The sequence below is a fragment of the Adiantum capillus-veneris genome, chromosome 8 (genome assembly GCF_014529385.1).
Source record: "Adiantum capillus-veneris isolate H3 chromosome 8, ASM1452938v2, whole genome shotgun sequence".
Lineage (NCBI taxonomy): Eukaryota > Viridiplantae > Streptophyta > Polypodiopsida > Polypodiales > Pteridaceae > Adiantum > Adiantum capillus-veneris.
The window spans coordinates 104,101,820-104,116,658 of record NC_140938.1 but is presented as its reverse complement, the minus strand read 5'-3'; the positions used below and the strand labels follow the sequence as shown (position 1 = coordinate 104,116,658).

Below are 14,839 nucleotides of genomic sequence, written 5' to 3'. Positions count from 1 at the left end.
ACAGAGGATGAAGTTACCTCCTGCCAGGACACCATCCGATGGTGGTCCGTGCGGTCTCTCAGTGACTGTTGCAATACACGCACGATATCTTCGACATCGGCTTGATCATCTTCCGGCGTACGATCCTTGGGAGATCCATTCATTCCAGCCATCATTCGGCGGTTGCACACTCCAAAGGGGGTGGTGACTTGCGGTTTGCTTTGGACACACCTATGCACTCATCAAAGGAGTTCACACGAGATATTGCCATGCTCATGGCATATGGGATTCCGACATCCCCAGAGAGGACACCACCATCTTGGGTGGACAAACACTTGCCACTTGACCTCGACAGGTTAGATCACTTGCTTACACAAGAGCATCTACATGGACTTAGGGAGAGGATCCTCGATCTCTTCTTGGACAGGACCCACGTTCATTGCTTGGATCTACAGACTCGAGTGGGACTTCAGTGCTTACGGTGCAGAGAGATTGGTTTGCCACCTCTTCTCAGAGGCCCTTCACAGCGCAAATTGTTGAGTCTAGCTTTCCCTTCATCTTGGATTACCCTACCTACTGACAGGACACCATCCGGTGGTGGTCCGTGCGGTCTATCGATGACTGCTGCAGGTTATGGTAGCTTCTACAGTGCAGACTGTTTAGTCTGGCTTTCCTTGTTTCGGAGGACGTTTACGGTGCAAATTGCTACATCTGGCCTTCCTGGAGTTTTTTCATAGCTTAGCCACTTGGCCACACTGGGTTGCAAGTTCATCCATTGGCGGGCTTCCAGTCTTTCTCATGACGCTTCCTGAGCGTCTCCATTTTCTCCAAACGGTTGACTACAGACACCACAGATCCTATTGGGCAAGACACTTGCAAGTCTATTGGCACCTCTTTTACGACCAGAGTTGTTTTCACACTCAATGCGGGACCTTCACGCAGTACCTTCACACTACATTAGCAGAGTACAACAGTTTGCTACACTGCTCGTGATGGCATCTTTCCATGGAGATTTCTTGGCGATCGAAACACCCAAGTTGCTGCAGACATCGCAGCACACATCTTCATCATTTGCCTCACATCTTTGCCTTCACGCGGTTTGTTCAGCTTTAGGTGCTGAGAGGGGGTGTTAGATTTACACCACTCTGCTGCTTCACAGGTCTAAGGCATACATGTGCCTCCAGGCTGGCCACCCTTTGCATATGCATATAGGTTGCATTGTCCGGCCGCCCACCTTGTCCGGGCGACGGGGCGCCCTCATATATTTCCATATATCATTTATTTCTTGTTGGGTCGTGGGTGATTTTTCCAAGCACTACCCTACCTCCCCTTGGGCACCTATATATGGGGCCAAGGGAGTACCCACCTCCACATCTGGTTATTGTGTATTGGGTCTTCTGTTCATGGTAGTCATGGGGGGTTGATCGCCCCCTCTTCATCATCTCTAGCGTTTGTGTTCTCTCTCTCTCTCTCTCTCTCTCTCTCTCTCTCTCTCTCTCTCTCTCTCTCTCTCTCTCTCTCTCTCTCTCTCTCTCTATATATATATATATATATATATATATATATATATCCATCCATCTATCTATGTGTGAGAGAGAGAGAGAGAGATAGATAGATAGATAGATAGATATGCTAGACTGGCCCTTGAGTCTTCCAGACAGTTAGCTCTTCACGGGGACACTTCATGCTGGTATGCACAGATGACATCATGGTTTCAGACGCATGGTTTCACCATGGACAAGCTGCCCCCTTTCCAGTACTCTCTTCAAGCACCCTCGATGTCTCTTACACGGGTGGAGATTACTAGACTCATTCGTCAGAACCTGATCCAGCTGGATACCAAGAGGACATGGATAGAGCCGCCACAAGAGTTGGGCACGAAAATGGCTTTCTATAGAGAGCATCTTCTCCACCTCGCAGGCGATGGGTTTGTGATTCGACCCAGCTACATGGACACACATATGTCTCATGGTTTGCGGAGTGCCATTGGTCAGATACGCACATCCTCACATCAATTGGAGATTGAGACTCGTAGATTTAGAGGGATACCAGCAGGCAGCAGGATATGCCGCTTATGCCAGTTAGAGCCAGAGATAGAGCTACATTACATATGTCATTGCACAATGTACTATGAGATACAGGGCCGTTTCCATTGCTTATTTAGAGAGGGTTTCGATCCTTTCTCTAGGGTCATGAGTTATGAGGATCAGAGATGTCTTGGGCTATACCTACTTGAGTTACACAGATATAGACACACTTTACTGGGGAGAGATAGAGAGAGACAATCTTAGAGACAGATTACAGATTTCTTTTCACTAGATATGGGATAGCCAGCGGAGCAGTCATCATTGCAAAGCTCGGCCCACACTCATTCGACCACTACCGGCACTCTCATCGACCGAGCACTAGAGCTACAGAGATCCAAACGGCCACGATTGAGAAGAGGGGCTACACAACATCAACGGAGACTACAGCAGAGGATTCGAGCCAAACTCTCTCAATATCAAGAGTGCACATGAGGATGGATTCTAGTAGTAGTATCTAGTTCCTTTGTACCCAGAAATGGTATTAGATTCACCATTTTGTAACAGATTGGTCTCATAGGTCATTTTGGCCTTTTGAAGACGTTAATATATCATTTCATTTCATAACACTTCATTTCATCTCTCTCTCTCTCTCTCTCTCTCTCTCTCTCTCTCTCTCTCTCTCTCTCTCTCTCTCTCTCTCTCTCTCTCTCTCTCTCTGACACACACACACATTCGTGCTAAGTAGCACACATTGAACATCCAAGCAAGGAAAGAAGTAGAGATTTGCAGAAGTGTAAAGTCTAGATCTTGTCACATTTCAATTCCGTTTGATCTTGAGTGCTCGGTATAACGACCTCCAGAAAATGCTATATCAAACTGTTGGATAAAGGCTGAAGACTTAGGAGCATCTCGAAACCCTAAAAAGGTTTTAGTCTTTAGTGTTTGTCCTCCCTCTTTGAATTCTTTGGCCTTTTTGCCCTTGTCGTCGAGGAAATTGTACTGATTGGCTCTGTAAAAGTGCTTTCTCTTTGCATAAAACATATGATTTTTTTGTCGTTTCTTGCCCTTTCTGTCCTCATCACTCGAGTCAGAAGAAAATGACCGAGCTATCAAAAGAAGATGAGGACGAACTGGGCAATCCTTCGAAGCTACACGCTTCTTCTGTTTTTTGGCATTTTCAAAAGAGGACTTTTGGCCCAAGTAACCGGGAAATCAATTCCTTTGTTACGTTTCTTCATTTCTTTTGACCCCAATAGTTAATTGACTCGTTTTTCAACAACGTCCTCGAGTTCATCTTTAGTAAACGGCTGATTGGATTGGGGAATTGATGGCTTTCTGCCAATGAGTGTGCACCTCATCAACCCGATGCCGCATCAAAAATTTGGCATACTGAGGGTCCTTAGCAAATTTGAGCATCTGCTTTGCACACTCATCAACCCGATGTTGACGTTGCATCTCCATTAGCTGATGCTGTCTAGGCCGAGGTGGCCCCTATTCATGATCTGCTAATCCATTCGCATTTTCAGTATCACCTCCCAATTAGAAGTATGGAAGGGTTCGTCTCATTCTTGCGGGATTCGTCGTTTGAACCCATGTGTAATCTGGGATTCTTTATGGTACGCCCTGTAAGACAGGGCGATGAAATGGGAGCGCCACCGATGCACGATGAAGTAAGGGTGGGAGTGGCTAATGAGTCTGGGGTCGGGACCCAAAGATTCTTTAATATCAAATTCCAAAGTACCCAAAGTGCCATGTTTGCTCTTTGATAGGACCGGTATGCTTTGAAAAAAGCACGCGCCCGATGCAATGTAACAAACTTGGGCACCCCAAGTCTAGAATCTGTCGCGACACGAGAGAGATTCACCGAAAATACCTCAACTTTTTTCACGTGACACATCTAACCCTATGTGCACGTGGACAAGCTACTTCATGACAAGGGTTCAGTCCAGTCCAGTCCAGTTCAGTTCAGTTCAGTTAGATTAGGAAGGGATCTAGCACTTTTGTGAGTCTGTTCGCAGACCGTGCATGCCCAGACACTTAGAGTAGATACATAACCTCTGGTTGCACACATCATGATCATCAGGAGCATTTTTACAGTGCATAGACCTATTTTCCCTATTTTTGACATTTTTCACTTATTATTTTTAAGTGACTTTTGTTGGAAACTAGGTAGGGCAATTTTGCTAAGATAATATATAAGCAAACCAAAGCTAGCAATTTCTGGCAGAAGAGGCTGCAGGAGCACCTTGCTCAACAGGCAACTTCTCAACAGAACTCCACAGAGACCTAGAGTTTTGCAAGAGACTGCAACACCTAGCGTTTTTGGACCAGATCATCCAGCATTTTTGAACTTGCAGATTCTTGGCGATAGCAAGAAGCAGAAACCCCAACGTTAGCAGATTCACCGCAGCAGGACCATTTTCACGTTTTTGCCTCAACCTGAAGCCATCAACGTTTTTGCAAACCTTCGCGACAAAACCTCCATTAGACTAAGCGTTTCAGTTTTCAGCAGTAAGTACCCGGAGAAAAACCATCGAACCTCGAAGATCTCACCTTCCCGCAGCAGACCCTCGCCGCACGGTCAGATCCGTCGAAGTTTGCAGATTCAGCCCCGGAAAACGCAAATTTCAACATCTGCGTTTTCAGCTCGTCGTCGTCGTAACGTCGTCGTCGACATCATGACCGACACAGAGTCAGAATTCAGCAAATAACGATTTGCAGATTTCAGCCCTTAGCGTTTTCAAATTTCAGCCCGTCTCGTCGTAGTCCTCATCGTCGTCGACATCGTCGGCAAGTCCAAGCATTGTAGAGATTTGTGCAGTCATAAGTAGACCGCTCTTGCCATAGGGAATGGGGCCTTCGGAAAAGGGTTTGACAACTTTCTGGTGTTGTATTCTCTTCTCTCTATCTCTCAGACTCATGCACCTTCATTCACAGTGTTTATCCACTTTGTTTGTGATCACTTGAACCCTCTCATTAAAGGAACGGAAGGCTCTCCCTTTCCTAAGTAAAAGGAACCTTGAGCACAGTTTGGAGCACTCATCTTGAGCAAAGTTCAACATTCATTCTATTGCACCTTACATTGGTATCAGAGCTTTGGCAGTATCCTGTATCACTCAAGGAAAGAACCACAAGAACCACAGAATTTTTATTTTTATTTTTTTCTTGTTGCGGTCGCACGTAACCCAAGTCCTTTTGGGCGTGTCGATTCCTAATCGTGTTTTGAAGAGTGACAGGAAACCCAAGAAAGAAGGGCTTGTCCAGCCTCCCCTTGTGCCTCTTTTCACTCATTGAGAGCGGACCGTGCACTTAGCGGCCGGCCAATCGACGAGAGGTGGAAAAAAGTAACTTTGGTGTGAGAGCAAGGCCGCCAAGGGGTGCGCCCGCAGAAAAGAGAAGAACTCGGGTGAAGAGAAGATCCTTCTCTAACACAGATTGCAAGCGAAAGAAGAACCTCAAGAACTCAAGAACCTTAAGAACCCAAGAACCTCAAGACCCCCAAGAACCCAAGTTCCTCGTGAAGTTAAGAACCCAAGACCACAAGAACCCTCGACTTCAATGGATGGTCATTACTCGAAGCGGAATGGATACTTCGCTTGGAGGTGATGAGCATGAGAAAGGTGAAGAAGAATTTCCTCACCATGGAGGTTTTCCTAACCCTCCCCCTTCCCCATCTATGACAAGGATTGCACTAACACCTATGGAGGCTTTCGACAAGAGGATCATGGACAGGGAGTTAGAACGCAAAGCAAGAAATGCAGAAAGAATGGCAGCCATGGATCGTGAATCCGCAGAAAGAAGGGCAGCCATAGATCATAATACGAAGCAAGAATGGAAGCCATAGAGCGTGAGCACGAGCAAGCACGCCTAGAAAGACAAGCAGAATTTGATCGCGAGAACAAAGCAAGAAAAGAAAAGAGCGACCAACACATGAAAGAGTTCTTGCGACTCTTTTCTCAAGTGCAGGCACAGATGCAAGAGATTCGGGGAAAGGAGACTCTCTCAGTCTCTTCTTCTCCAAAGCATGACACACAAGATTTGCATGATGATAAGCATGATGATTTGAATGATAATGATGAGCATGATGATTTGGATGACAATCACAAGCATGATGATTTGCATGATCAAGAAGTGATTTCACACGAGCAAGATGATTTGCAAGAAAAATATGTGATTGTTCACAAGGATGATGGGTTAGTTGATGCTTTTTCTAGTGAAGCTAACCTCATTGCAGATTCCATCAACCACGAAGAACCGACCTTGGCTCTCGAGCCTAGTGTAAGGTGCAGCGGAATAAATGTTGTACTTTCTCAAGATGAGTGATCCATATTTGCTCAAGGTTCCTTTTAGTTCTTATGGAAGGGAGAGCCTTCCGTTCTTAATGGAGAGTGCTATGATCACGAACAAAGTGAGTGGACATTGTGCATGCAAGTGTATGAGACTAAGAGATAGAGAGAAGAGAGATACGCACCAGAGACGACGTAAAACCCTCCTCCGAAGGCCCCACTCTCGTCGGCGAGAGTGGTCTATGATTGATTGCACAAGTGGGTACAATGATGATGCATGGACTGATGCAACTCTAGGCTATGTCGACGGTGGTGACGGGAATGAAGAAGTCGACCTAATGGCTGAAATCTGCAAGCTTCTGCCTGCTGTCCAAAAACGCTATCTGCTGAAAATCTGGGGCTGTTTTGGTCTGCTGAAAAAACGCAGGTTTGGCTGCGTTTTTGGAGGCTGAAATGACTTGACAAACCGCTGGTGTCTGCAGGGTTTTAGGGCTGAAAAAACGCAGGTTTACCTGCTGCAAAAATGGTTTACCTGCTGTCCTTAGGGCTGAAAAGGCTGTCAAACTGCAGCCTTCTGATGGTGATGAAGTCGCTAGTTGCAAGGGAGGCAATGCGGTCCGGATCGGGCTGAAAACGCCAAGGCAAAGAGGCTGCTGGCGATGCTACAAACGCTAGGGCTGAAGCTGTTGGAAAAACGCCAATGGCTGTGAGGGAAGATCGCCAAGGCAAGGGGGTTCTTGATGGTTCTTGCTGAGAAGGTGCATGTTGAGCATGGAGCTCCTGTTGCCTCTTCTGCCATTTAGTGCTAACTTTGGTTTGCTTATATATTCTCTTACCCAAATTGCCCTACCTACTTTTGTTGGAAAGTCACTTAAATTAATAAGTGAAAAATGTCAAAAATAGGGAAAATAGGCTAAATGCATTGGAAAATTCCCCTGATGGATTCTCATGGGAATATTGATAATCATGCTGTGTGCAACCAGAGGATATGCATCTACACTAAGTGACTGGGCATGCACGGTCAATGAATAGACTCACAAAAGTGCAAGATCACTTCTAATCTAGACTGACTCGACTGACTGAACCCTATTAAGCTGTAGCTTGTCCATGGACACAAAGGGTTGGATGTGTCACGTCACACCTTGGTCCAAAGAACCCTCACAGGAAGTACTATGTGTTCGCATGATTAGTCAGCACACATTGTTCGAGTGTTTCATTCGTGATCGTTTCCTTTATTTAGTAAGCGTCTATATGTGATCCCTTTTCCTAGGCATGACATATTGTATGTTGAGCACGTTTCACTCATGGATGAGCACAGATGTATGCGGATTGTTCATGAAAAGCTGAAAAGTATGCATTCAAGGGAGTCACATTCCATGTCTCTTCCTTGGCATGACAGTCGTAGAAAGATCACAAGAAGAATTGAGCATCAAGCCTCGGCATGTCCATTGTGATTTGCCACAGTTGATTAATTTAGATCAGAAAAACGAGTTTGCATTCCATGTTTTGCATGTGTTTGATGAACGATTTGGCACTCCGTCTCTTTGTTCATCTACATTGCATACACAGTCTTTAAGAAAGATTAGATTTTTTCCAGTCACTTTACATGGAATGGGTATGTTCATGATTTTGTGTTGCAAGGGGTTTCAGGAATTTTCACCCTCGGAGATTCTTGAAGAAGTTAGACGCATGACTATCGACGAAGTTGAAGCATTGAAGAAGCCACATAAGACTTTCGCTTTCGGCGCGGCCCAAAGAAGAAGGCATTACAGACCTCTATGGAGTTCAAGTATCGCATGACCCACGCATCAGAGCGGGCAAGCGAAGAGTCCTTTCGAGGATTCCAGACCTTGTTGGCGATCTCCCTCGACGCTATACAATTCGGTATCAATACCTCACTTTGAAAAGTAGGGGATGCCTCGTGACACATCTAACCCTATGTGCACGTGGACAAGCTACTTCATGACAAGGGTTCAGTTCAGTTAGATTAGGAAGTGATCTGGCACTTTTGTGAGTCTGTTAGTAGACCGTGCATACCCAAACACTTAGAGTAGATACATATCCTCTGGTTGCACACATCATGATCATCAAATTTCCATCAGAACCCATCGGGAGCATTTTTACAGTGCATAGACCTATTTTCCCTATTTTTGACATTTTTCACTTATTATTTTAAAGCTAGCACTTTCTAGCAGAAGAGGCAACAGGTGCACCTTGCTCAACAGGCAACTTCTCAGCAAGACCGCCACAAAGGCGCGTTTTTGCAAGAGACAACAGAACCTAGCATTTTTGGATTCAAGACCAGTCCTAGCGTTTTGCACAACATGTTGACGTGGCAAACTGTACGGACATTCCCGCAATTCACGCTGACAGTTGTAGGCATTTTCGCTTTTTGCGCTGATGCTTTTTCTTGGCAGCTTTTGGAATTAGTTTACTTTAGGAACCAATTGCTTTTGAGTTTAAGCTTTCGGGGCTTTGCTTTTGGCAACCCTTGTAAGAATATAAGGACCCTAGGAACCTCACTTCTCAGAGCATTTGGACGCAAGTCTGAGAGCAGAGGAGCCCTACGGGAGTTGTACTTTGCTCAAGATCTAATATAATAAAGAAATACCGAAAGGGGCGCCAGGTTTTGGGGCCAATACCTCTGGGCACGGAACTATGCTAGGCCGTGTCGTCTCGAATTGAACTGTGAATTAAAGTTGTAAGGTGTAGCTGAAGTGAATGATGAACTTTGCTCAAGATGAGTGCTCCGAACTGTGCTCGAGGTTCCTTTTACTTAGGGAAGGAGAGCCTTTTGTTCCTTTAATGAGAGAGTTCAAGTGATCACAAACAACGTGGATAAACACTGTGAATGAAGGTGCATGAGTCTGAGAGAGAGAGAGAGAGAAGAGAATACAACACCAGAAAGTTGTCAAACCCTCCTCCGAAGGCCCCACTCTCTATGGCGAGAGTGGTCTACTTATGATTGCACAAATCTCTACAATGCTTGGACTTGCCGACGATGAGGACGACGACGAGACGAGCTGAAATTTGAAAACGCTAAGGCTGAAATCTGCAAATCTTTATCTGCTGAATTTTGACTCTATGTAGGTGACGATGTCGATGACAACGACGTGCTGAAAACGCAGATGCTGAAATCTGCGTTTTTCGGGCTGAATCTGCAAACTTCGATGGATCTGACTGTGCGGCGAGGATCAGCTGCGGGAAGGTGAGATCTGCGAAGTTCGGTGGTTTTTCTGCGGGTACTGACTGCTGAAAACTGAAAACGTTGAGTCTAATGGAGGTTCTGTCGCGAAGGTTTGCAAAAATGTTGATGGCTTCAGGTTGAGGCAAAAACGCTAGGCTGAAAATGGTCCTGCTGCGGTGAATCTGCTAATGCTAGGGCTTCTAATTGTTGCTATTGCCAGGAATCTGCTAGATCAAAAACGCTTGCTGATCTGGTGCAAAAACGCTAGGTGTTGCAGTCTCCACAGAGGCCTAGCGTTTTGCAAGAGACTGCAACACCTAGCGTTTTTGCACCAAATCAGCCAGCGTTTTTCATCTAGCAGATTCCTGGCAATAGCAACAATTAGAAGCCCAAGGGTCAGCAGATTCACCGCAGCAGGACCATTTTCAGCCTAGCGTTTTTGCCTCAACCTGAAGCCATCAACGTTTTTGCAAACCTTCGCGACAGAACCTCCATTAGACTCAACGTTTTCAGTTTTCAGCAGTCACTACCCGCAGAAAAACCACTGAACCTCGCAGATCTCACCTTCCCGCAGCTGATCCTCGCCGCACGGTCAGATCCGTCGAAGTTTGCAGCTTCAGCCCGAAAAACGCAGATTTCAGCATCTGCGTTTTCAGCACGTCGTTGTCATCGACATCGTCACCTACATAGAGTCAAAATTCAGCAGATAAAGATTTGCAGATTTCAGCCCTTAGCGTTTTCAAATTTCAGCCCGTCTTGTCGTGGTTTCATCGTCGTCGACATCGTCGCCAAGTCCAAGCATTGTAGAGATTTGTGCAATCATAAGTAGACCGCTCTCGCCATAGAGAGTGGGGCCTTCGGAGGAGGGTTTGTGTAACCGGCCTGTTAACTTCAAAAAGGGCGGTAGACTTTACTTCAAACCTTGATTTAGCTTTCACCCATTATTAGTAGTCTATTCTACCTGTGCTATAATGTCACAAGAGAGGGGAATGGGATACGGATGCTAGAATGCATCTGTATGCGAGTCAGAAACTAGATTGACCCCTAAATAGGCGCCCCTTTCGGTATTTCTTTATTCTTTTACAGTTAAGAGGAAGTACAAAGAGTGCTTATAGCACTAAACCTGTATCCCGCAGTTCTTAACCTGTATCCCGCAGTTTCTATCATGCTTGGAGGAATTTGGGCAACATAACGACGCAGAACCCTGCGCAAAACAATCTGCAAGTAGGGAATCCTGAGGAGACCACTGTCCTTGTCCCGATTCCACCTTTAATTGACCAAAACAGAGCATAACCAGCCTCTGTAATTTCTGGTTATTGACTGGTTTTTCTCTGTTTTCAACTCCCTGTAGCCCCTGCACTGTTTCCTGCACCTTGGGCTAGTTGCCCCTTGAATCTGGAAGGATTTAGAACGGCTCCAAAATTGACCCGAAACCAATTCCCCTGTTGGAACTCACTTCCACTGGCATAAACCCTCTGATTCCAACTCAAAGAGCAATTACAGCTCGCAGGAATTTCTGGTTTTTCACTTGTTTTGAGCCCCAACACTTCCCAGAAGTGTTCTCTGACAATTGGGCACTGTTCCCAATGCATCTGGCATCCATACGACTGCAAACAGTAAATTTCAGACCGCTGTATTTTCTGGTTAGGACCTGTTTTTGACCTAATTTCAGCTGGCAACTATCCCTGCATTGTTCCCAATGCCTAGGACTACATGCCCCTTGATTCTAGCATGATTCCGAGCACAAAACAGTCCCAAAAACAGCCCAAAATCAACAATAAAACAGTGCTGATTTTTGTGTGTTTACTAGAGATGTTATCACCCTCTCGTTTCCCTGCTTTGGAGTAGCAGTTAGCTACTCCTGTTCCTGTTCAGGGAGGCTCTTGCCTCAGCAATAGAGCATCAAACCACAAGACTGAACATGGTCAATCTGATGAGCCCACTAGAGAGGCATAACCATAAAGAATAGGGGAGAGAGAGAGCAGTGAGAGGTGTGCAGGTCATGACATCCTGCACCTCACTGTACATAGAGGGTAAGCCAGCACTCCATTGAAGCTCTCCCACTTGTGACCACTCAAAAACGAGCTCACAGCTGAAAATCACGTTTTTGCCTTCTCTTTAAGTAGTAAAGTGGCCTCAGAGTGCCAAGTGTCACTCATTTGTGCATTTTCCCGCTTTAGACCCTCGGGTCTACAAATATCTCACCTGCAGTCTCTGTTGACTTGGCCACAAAGTAACAAAATGATCCCCATGTCAAACTGCACGTAATGACGCAAAGACATTTTGCCGTCCAAAAATAACAGTCCCTAAAATTTAGGAGTTTCTGCCATTACATTCTTCTAGGTCGTCTGGCCCTCTTTGTACACTGCAACCACACCCAGAACTGAAATGTAGCCTATGTAGCAAAGGATTCCGCTTTGGCTGGCCAATGACCCCACTTTGGCTAACCATAGTCCTTGTCCAACCTTAGTGCTCTTTAGCCCTCCGGCCTGGACTCTCTCTGAACAGTTCCACACTGGCTATGCAATGCAGAGCAGTTAGCTTTCCAGAGGAGTGTTTCCAAAAGGTAAAACAAACGAAATTCCCCAAAGAAGGAGAAAATAAACAAAAATGGAATTGCCACTGGCTGGTGACAGTTTGACAACTTTCTGGTGTCGTATTCTCTTCTCTCTCTATCTCTCAGACTCGTGCACCTTCATTCACAGTGTTTGTCCACTTTGTTTGTGATCACTTGAACTCTCTCATTAAAGGAATAGAAGGCTCTCCCTTCCCTAAGTAAAAGGAACCTTGAGCACAGTTTGGAGCACTCATCTTGAGCACAGTTCAACATTCACTTCCGCTGCACCTTACAACTTTAATTCACAGTTCAATTCGAGACGACACGGCCCAACATAGTTCCGTGCCCAGAGGTACTGGCGCTCCTTTCAATATTTCTTTATTATATTAGAGCAAAGTACAGCTCCCGTAGGGGTCCTCTGCTCTCAGGCTTGCGTCCAAATGCTCTGAGAAGTGAGGTTCCTAGGGTCCTTATATTCTTACAAGGGTTGCCAAAAGCAGAGCCCCAAAAGCTTAAACTCAAAAGCAATTGGTTCCTAAAGCAACTAATTCCAAAAGTTGCCAAGAAATAAGCATCAGTGCAAAAAGCGAAAATGCCTACAGCTGTCAGCGCAAATTGCGGGAATGTCCGTACAGTTTGCCACGTCAACATGTCAACGCAAAATCCGGGGGTTCCGTGCGCTCTGCCACGTCAACATGACAGCACAAAATCCGGGAGTTTTGTACGCTTTGCCACGTAAGCATTTCCGTCATCTATCCGGGAGTTCCGTATGCTTTACCACGTCAACATTTCTGTCATCTACTGTGTGTGTGTCCGGGTAGTATTGCCACATCATCCTTTTGTGACATGGCTCAGAAATGACCAACCGGACACATGCTAAAGTGTCCGCCCATGTAACCTACGTGATGTGCAATGGGTGGCCAACCTAGGACATCACTAGCCGTACAAAATGGCGAAGCAGCGGTGGTGTAACTCTATCTATCTATCTATCTATCTATCTATCTATATATATATATACGCTTCCGCATCGTCGACTTTGACATACCCATGACTCCACAGATGCCAAAAAATGGGAAAATGAAGAGTTACTGCCCTAAAAGTTGGGCACCCTCTACAAATGGCCGATGATTGGACATACTTTCAGTACCACCCAAAGCCAAACACAAGGGACTTCCAATTAGCCCCACGAGGCTTGGCACAACCACAAAGAAGTTCCTCTCCTTTGATCTAGACAAAATAACCCAGATGATGACCCACAAAACTCCAACATCACCTCTTAGATTCCACATGCTAGCAAAATCCAAGATTAAGAGAAAGTGGTAAGTAATGGAGGAATCTGACAATCACCAACCGCTGCAACATCAAAATGACCACCTTTGAAAAGAAACTCACGTGGCTCTCCAATAGACAAGGCTATCTACACGAATGGAAAATCAATCAGACCCACCACCATCATTAGTGTCAACCAGGTCCAAGGAGCCTGTGTCAGCTGTACACACTAAGAGCTCCACCACTTACACACCATGCCATTGGGCGGCATGTGATAAAACAGCCACGATTTGAAGATCGATATGTAGGACATGGCCGCACATCTTCCGGGACGAGTGGAGCCAAACTGCTCCAACAACAAGCTCTCAATGTCGGAAGTCAATAAAGAAGTTTCTCATGACCGAGGATCACAAAGATGAACAAGCTTTGCCTCGTCTATTCTGACAATAAGACTGCTCATAGCAATTGACAAGAAAATCTGTTCTCTCTTGTTGAGAAACTTGAATGAGTCCTCCTCAAATATCTTAGACGCCTGCTACAAACAACGTCAAGATCTGACACTTTTAGGAAAACCCCCTAACCACTCCTTTTTTCGGTAATTACTATTGTCAACTGACATTTTAACCAAGGTAAGTGAAAATATGTTCCATTTTTTGGCTCAAAGTACATGCTCCAATGTTATTTGACAAACAGATTATCTCCATTGAAAACTGGAAAGAAGGCAGTTTGATTCCAAAGAAGAAAATACTCATTTAATGAAAACAGCTGCAACGGTGGTAAAATGAGATACCTTCTGTATTTGGTCCTTCACTGACAGGATATCCTCAGGGGGTTTGTGAATTGGCTTAAAGTCACTGTGGGTGTCAAGCTCCCCACCACTTGAACAAAAACTTCTTGGGGTCTGCCGCTGAAGAGAAGACCAAGCACCTACGATAGAAGGTAATCTCTCTCTCTCTCTCTCTCTCTCTCTCTCTCTCTCTCGTGATTCTCACCCCGATTACTGCTGGCCGATCCTCTGAGAAGGGCTACCAGGGCCCTTGAAGAGGTCTGCATGCTCTTTGGAGGCTTCAAGTGGAGGCTGCCTGATCGAGAATGGGAGCAAGAGTGAGGGAGAAAGGGAGAGAGACAGAATTTTCAAATTTTGCGTTGAGACAGGAGAGGCGCGAAGCAGGCAGGAGGGGGCAGCCAAGGGCGGGGAGCGCTGGCAGGGTGTAGGCGCACCTGGAGGCAGCAAAGTTTTTAAGATGAGTCGCAGCAGTAACGTAAGCCCTCTCAACGGAGCTCGAGATGTCAAAATGCAAAGTGAAGTTTCAAGAAGAATCTTCAAAGATGCCAGCTAATCATATTAGCAATGTGCCATACTATTTTATGGTATGTCTGTACAACTATACCCTTGCATCATTTTGGGATAAATTTGCCCCAATTTTTTATGTGTATGACAATGGAGATCTATCATTTAGCATCTTAGACAAAGTTAGTCACCAATGAGCTCACAAATACAAGCATCTACGGTAAAAAATTGTTAAGACGATTT

At 45.5% G+C, this 14,839-nt stretch overlaps 1 protein-coding gene across 1 annotated transcript in view; it reads right to left on the bottom strand.

Annotated features, from left to right (window-relative positions):
• GRX4 (glutaredoxin 4) overlaps positions 1 to 14,577 on the bottom strand; it is a 58,194-nt gene extending 43,617 nt beyond the window's left edge. Inside the window, exons 1-2 of the mRNA XM_086518297.1 lie at positions 14,298 to 14,577; positions 14,096 to 14,232 (exon numbers count right to left, since the gene is read on the bottom strand). Of these exons, the coding sequence (XP_086374423.1) occupies positions 14,096 to 14,232; positions 14,298 to 14,358 (198 nt within the window). The 5' untranslated portion in view covers positions 14,359 to 14,577. The remainder of the gene's footprint in view (positions 1 to 14,095; positions 14,233 to 14,297) is intronic.
• Between the last annotated feature and the right edge of the window lie 262 nt (positions 14,578 to 14,839).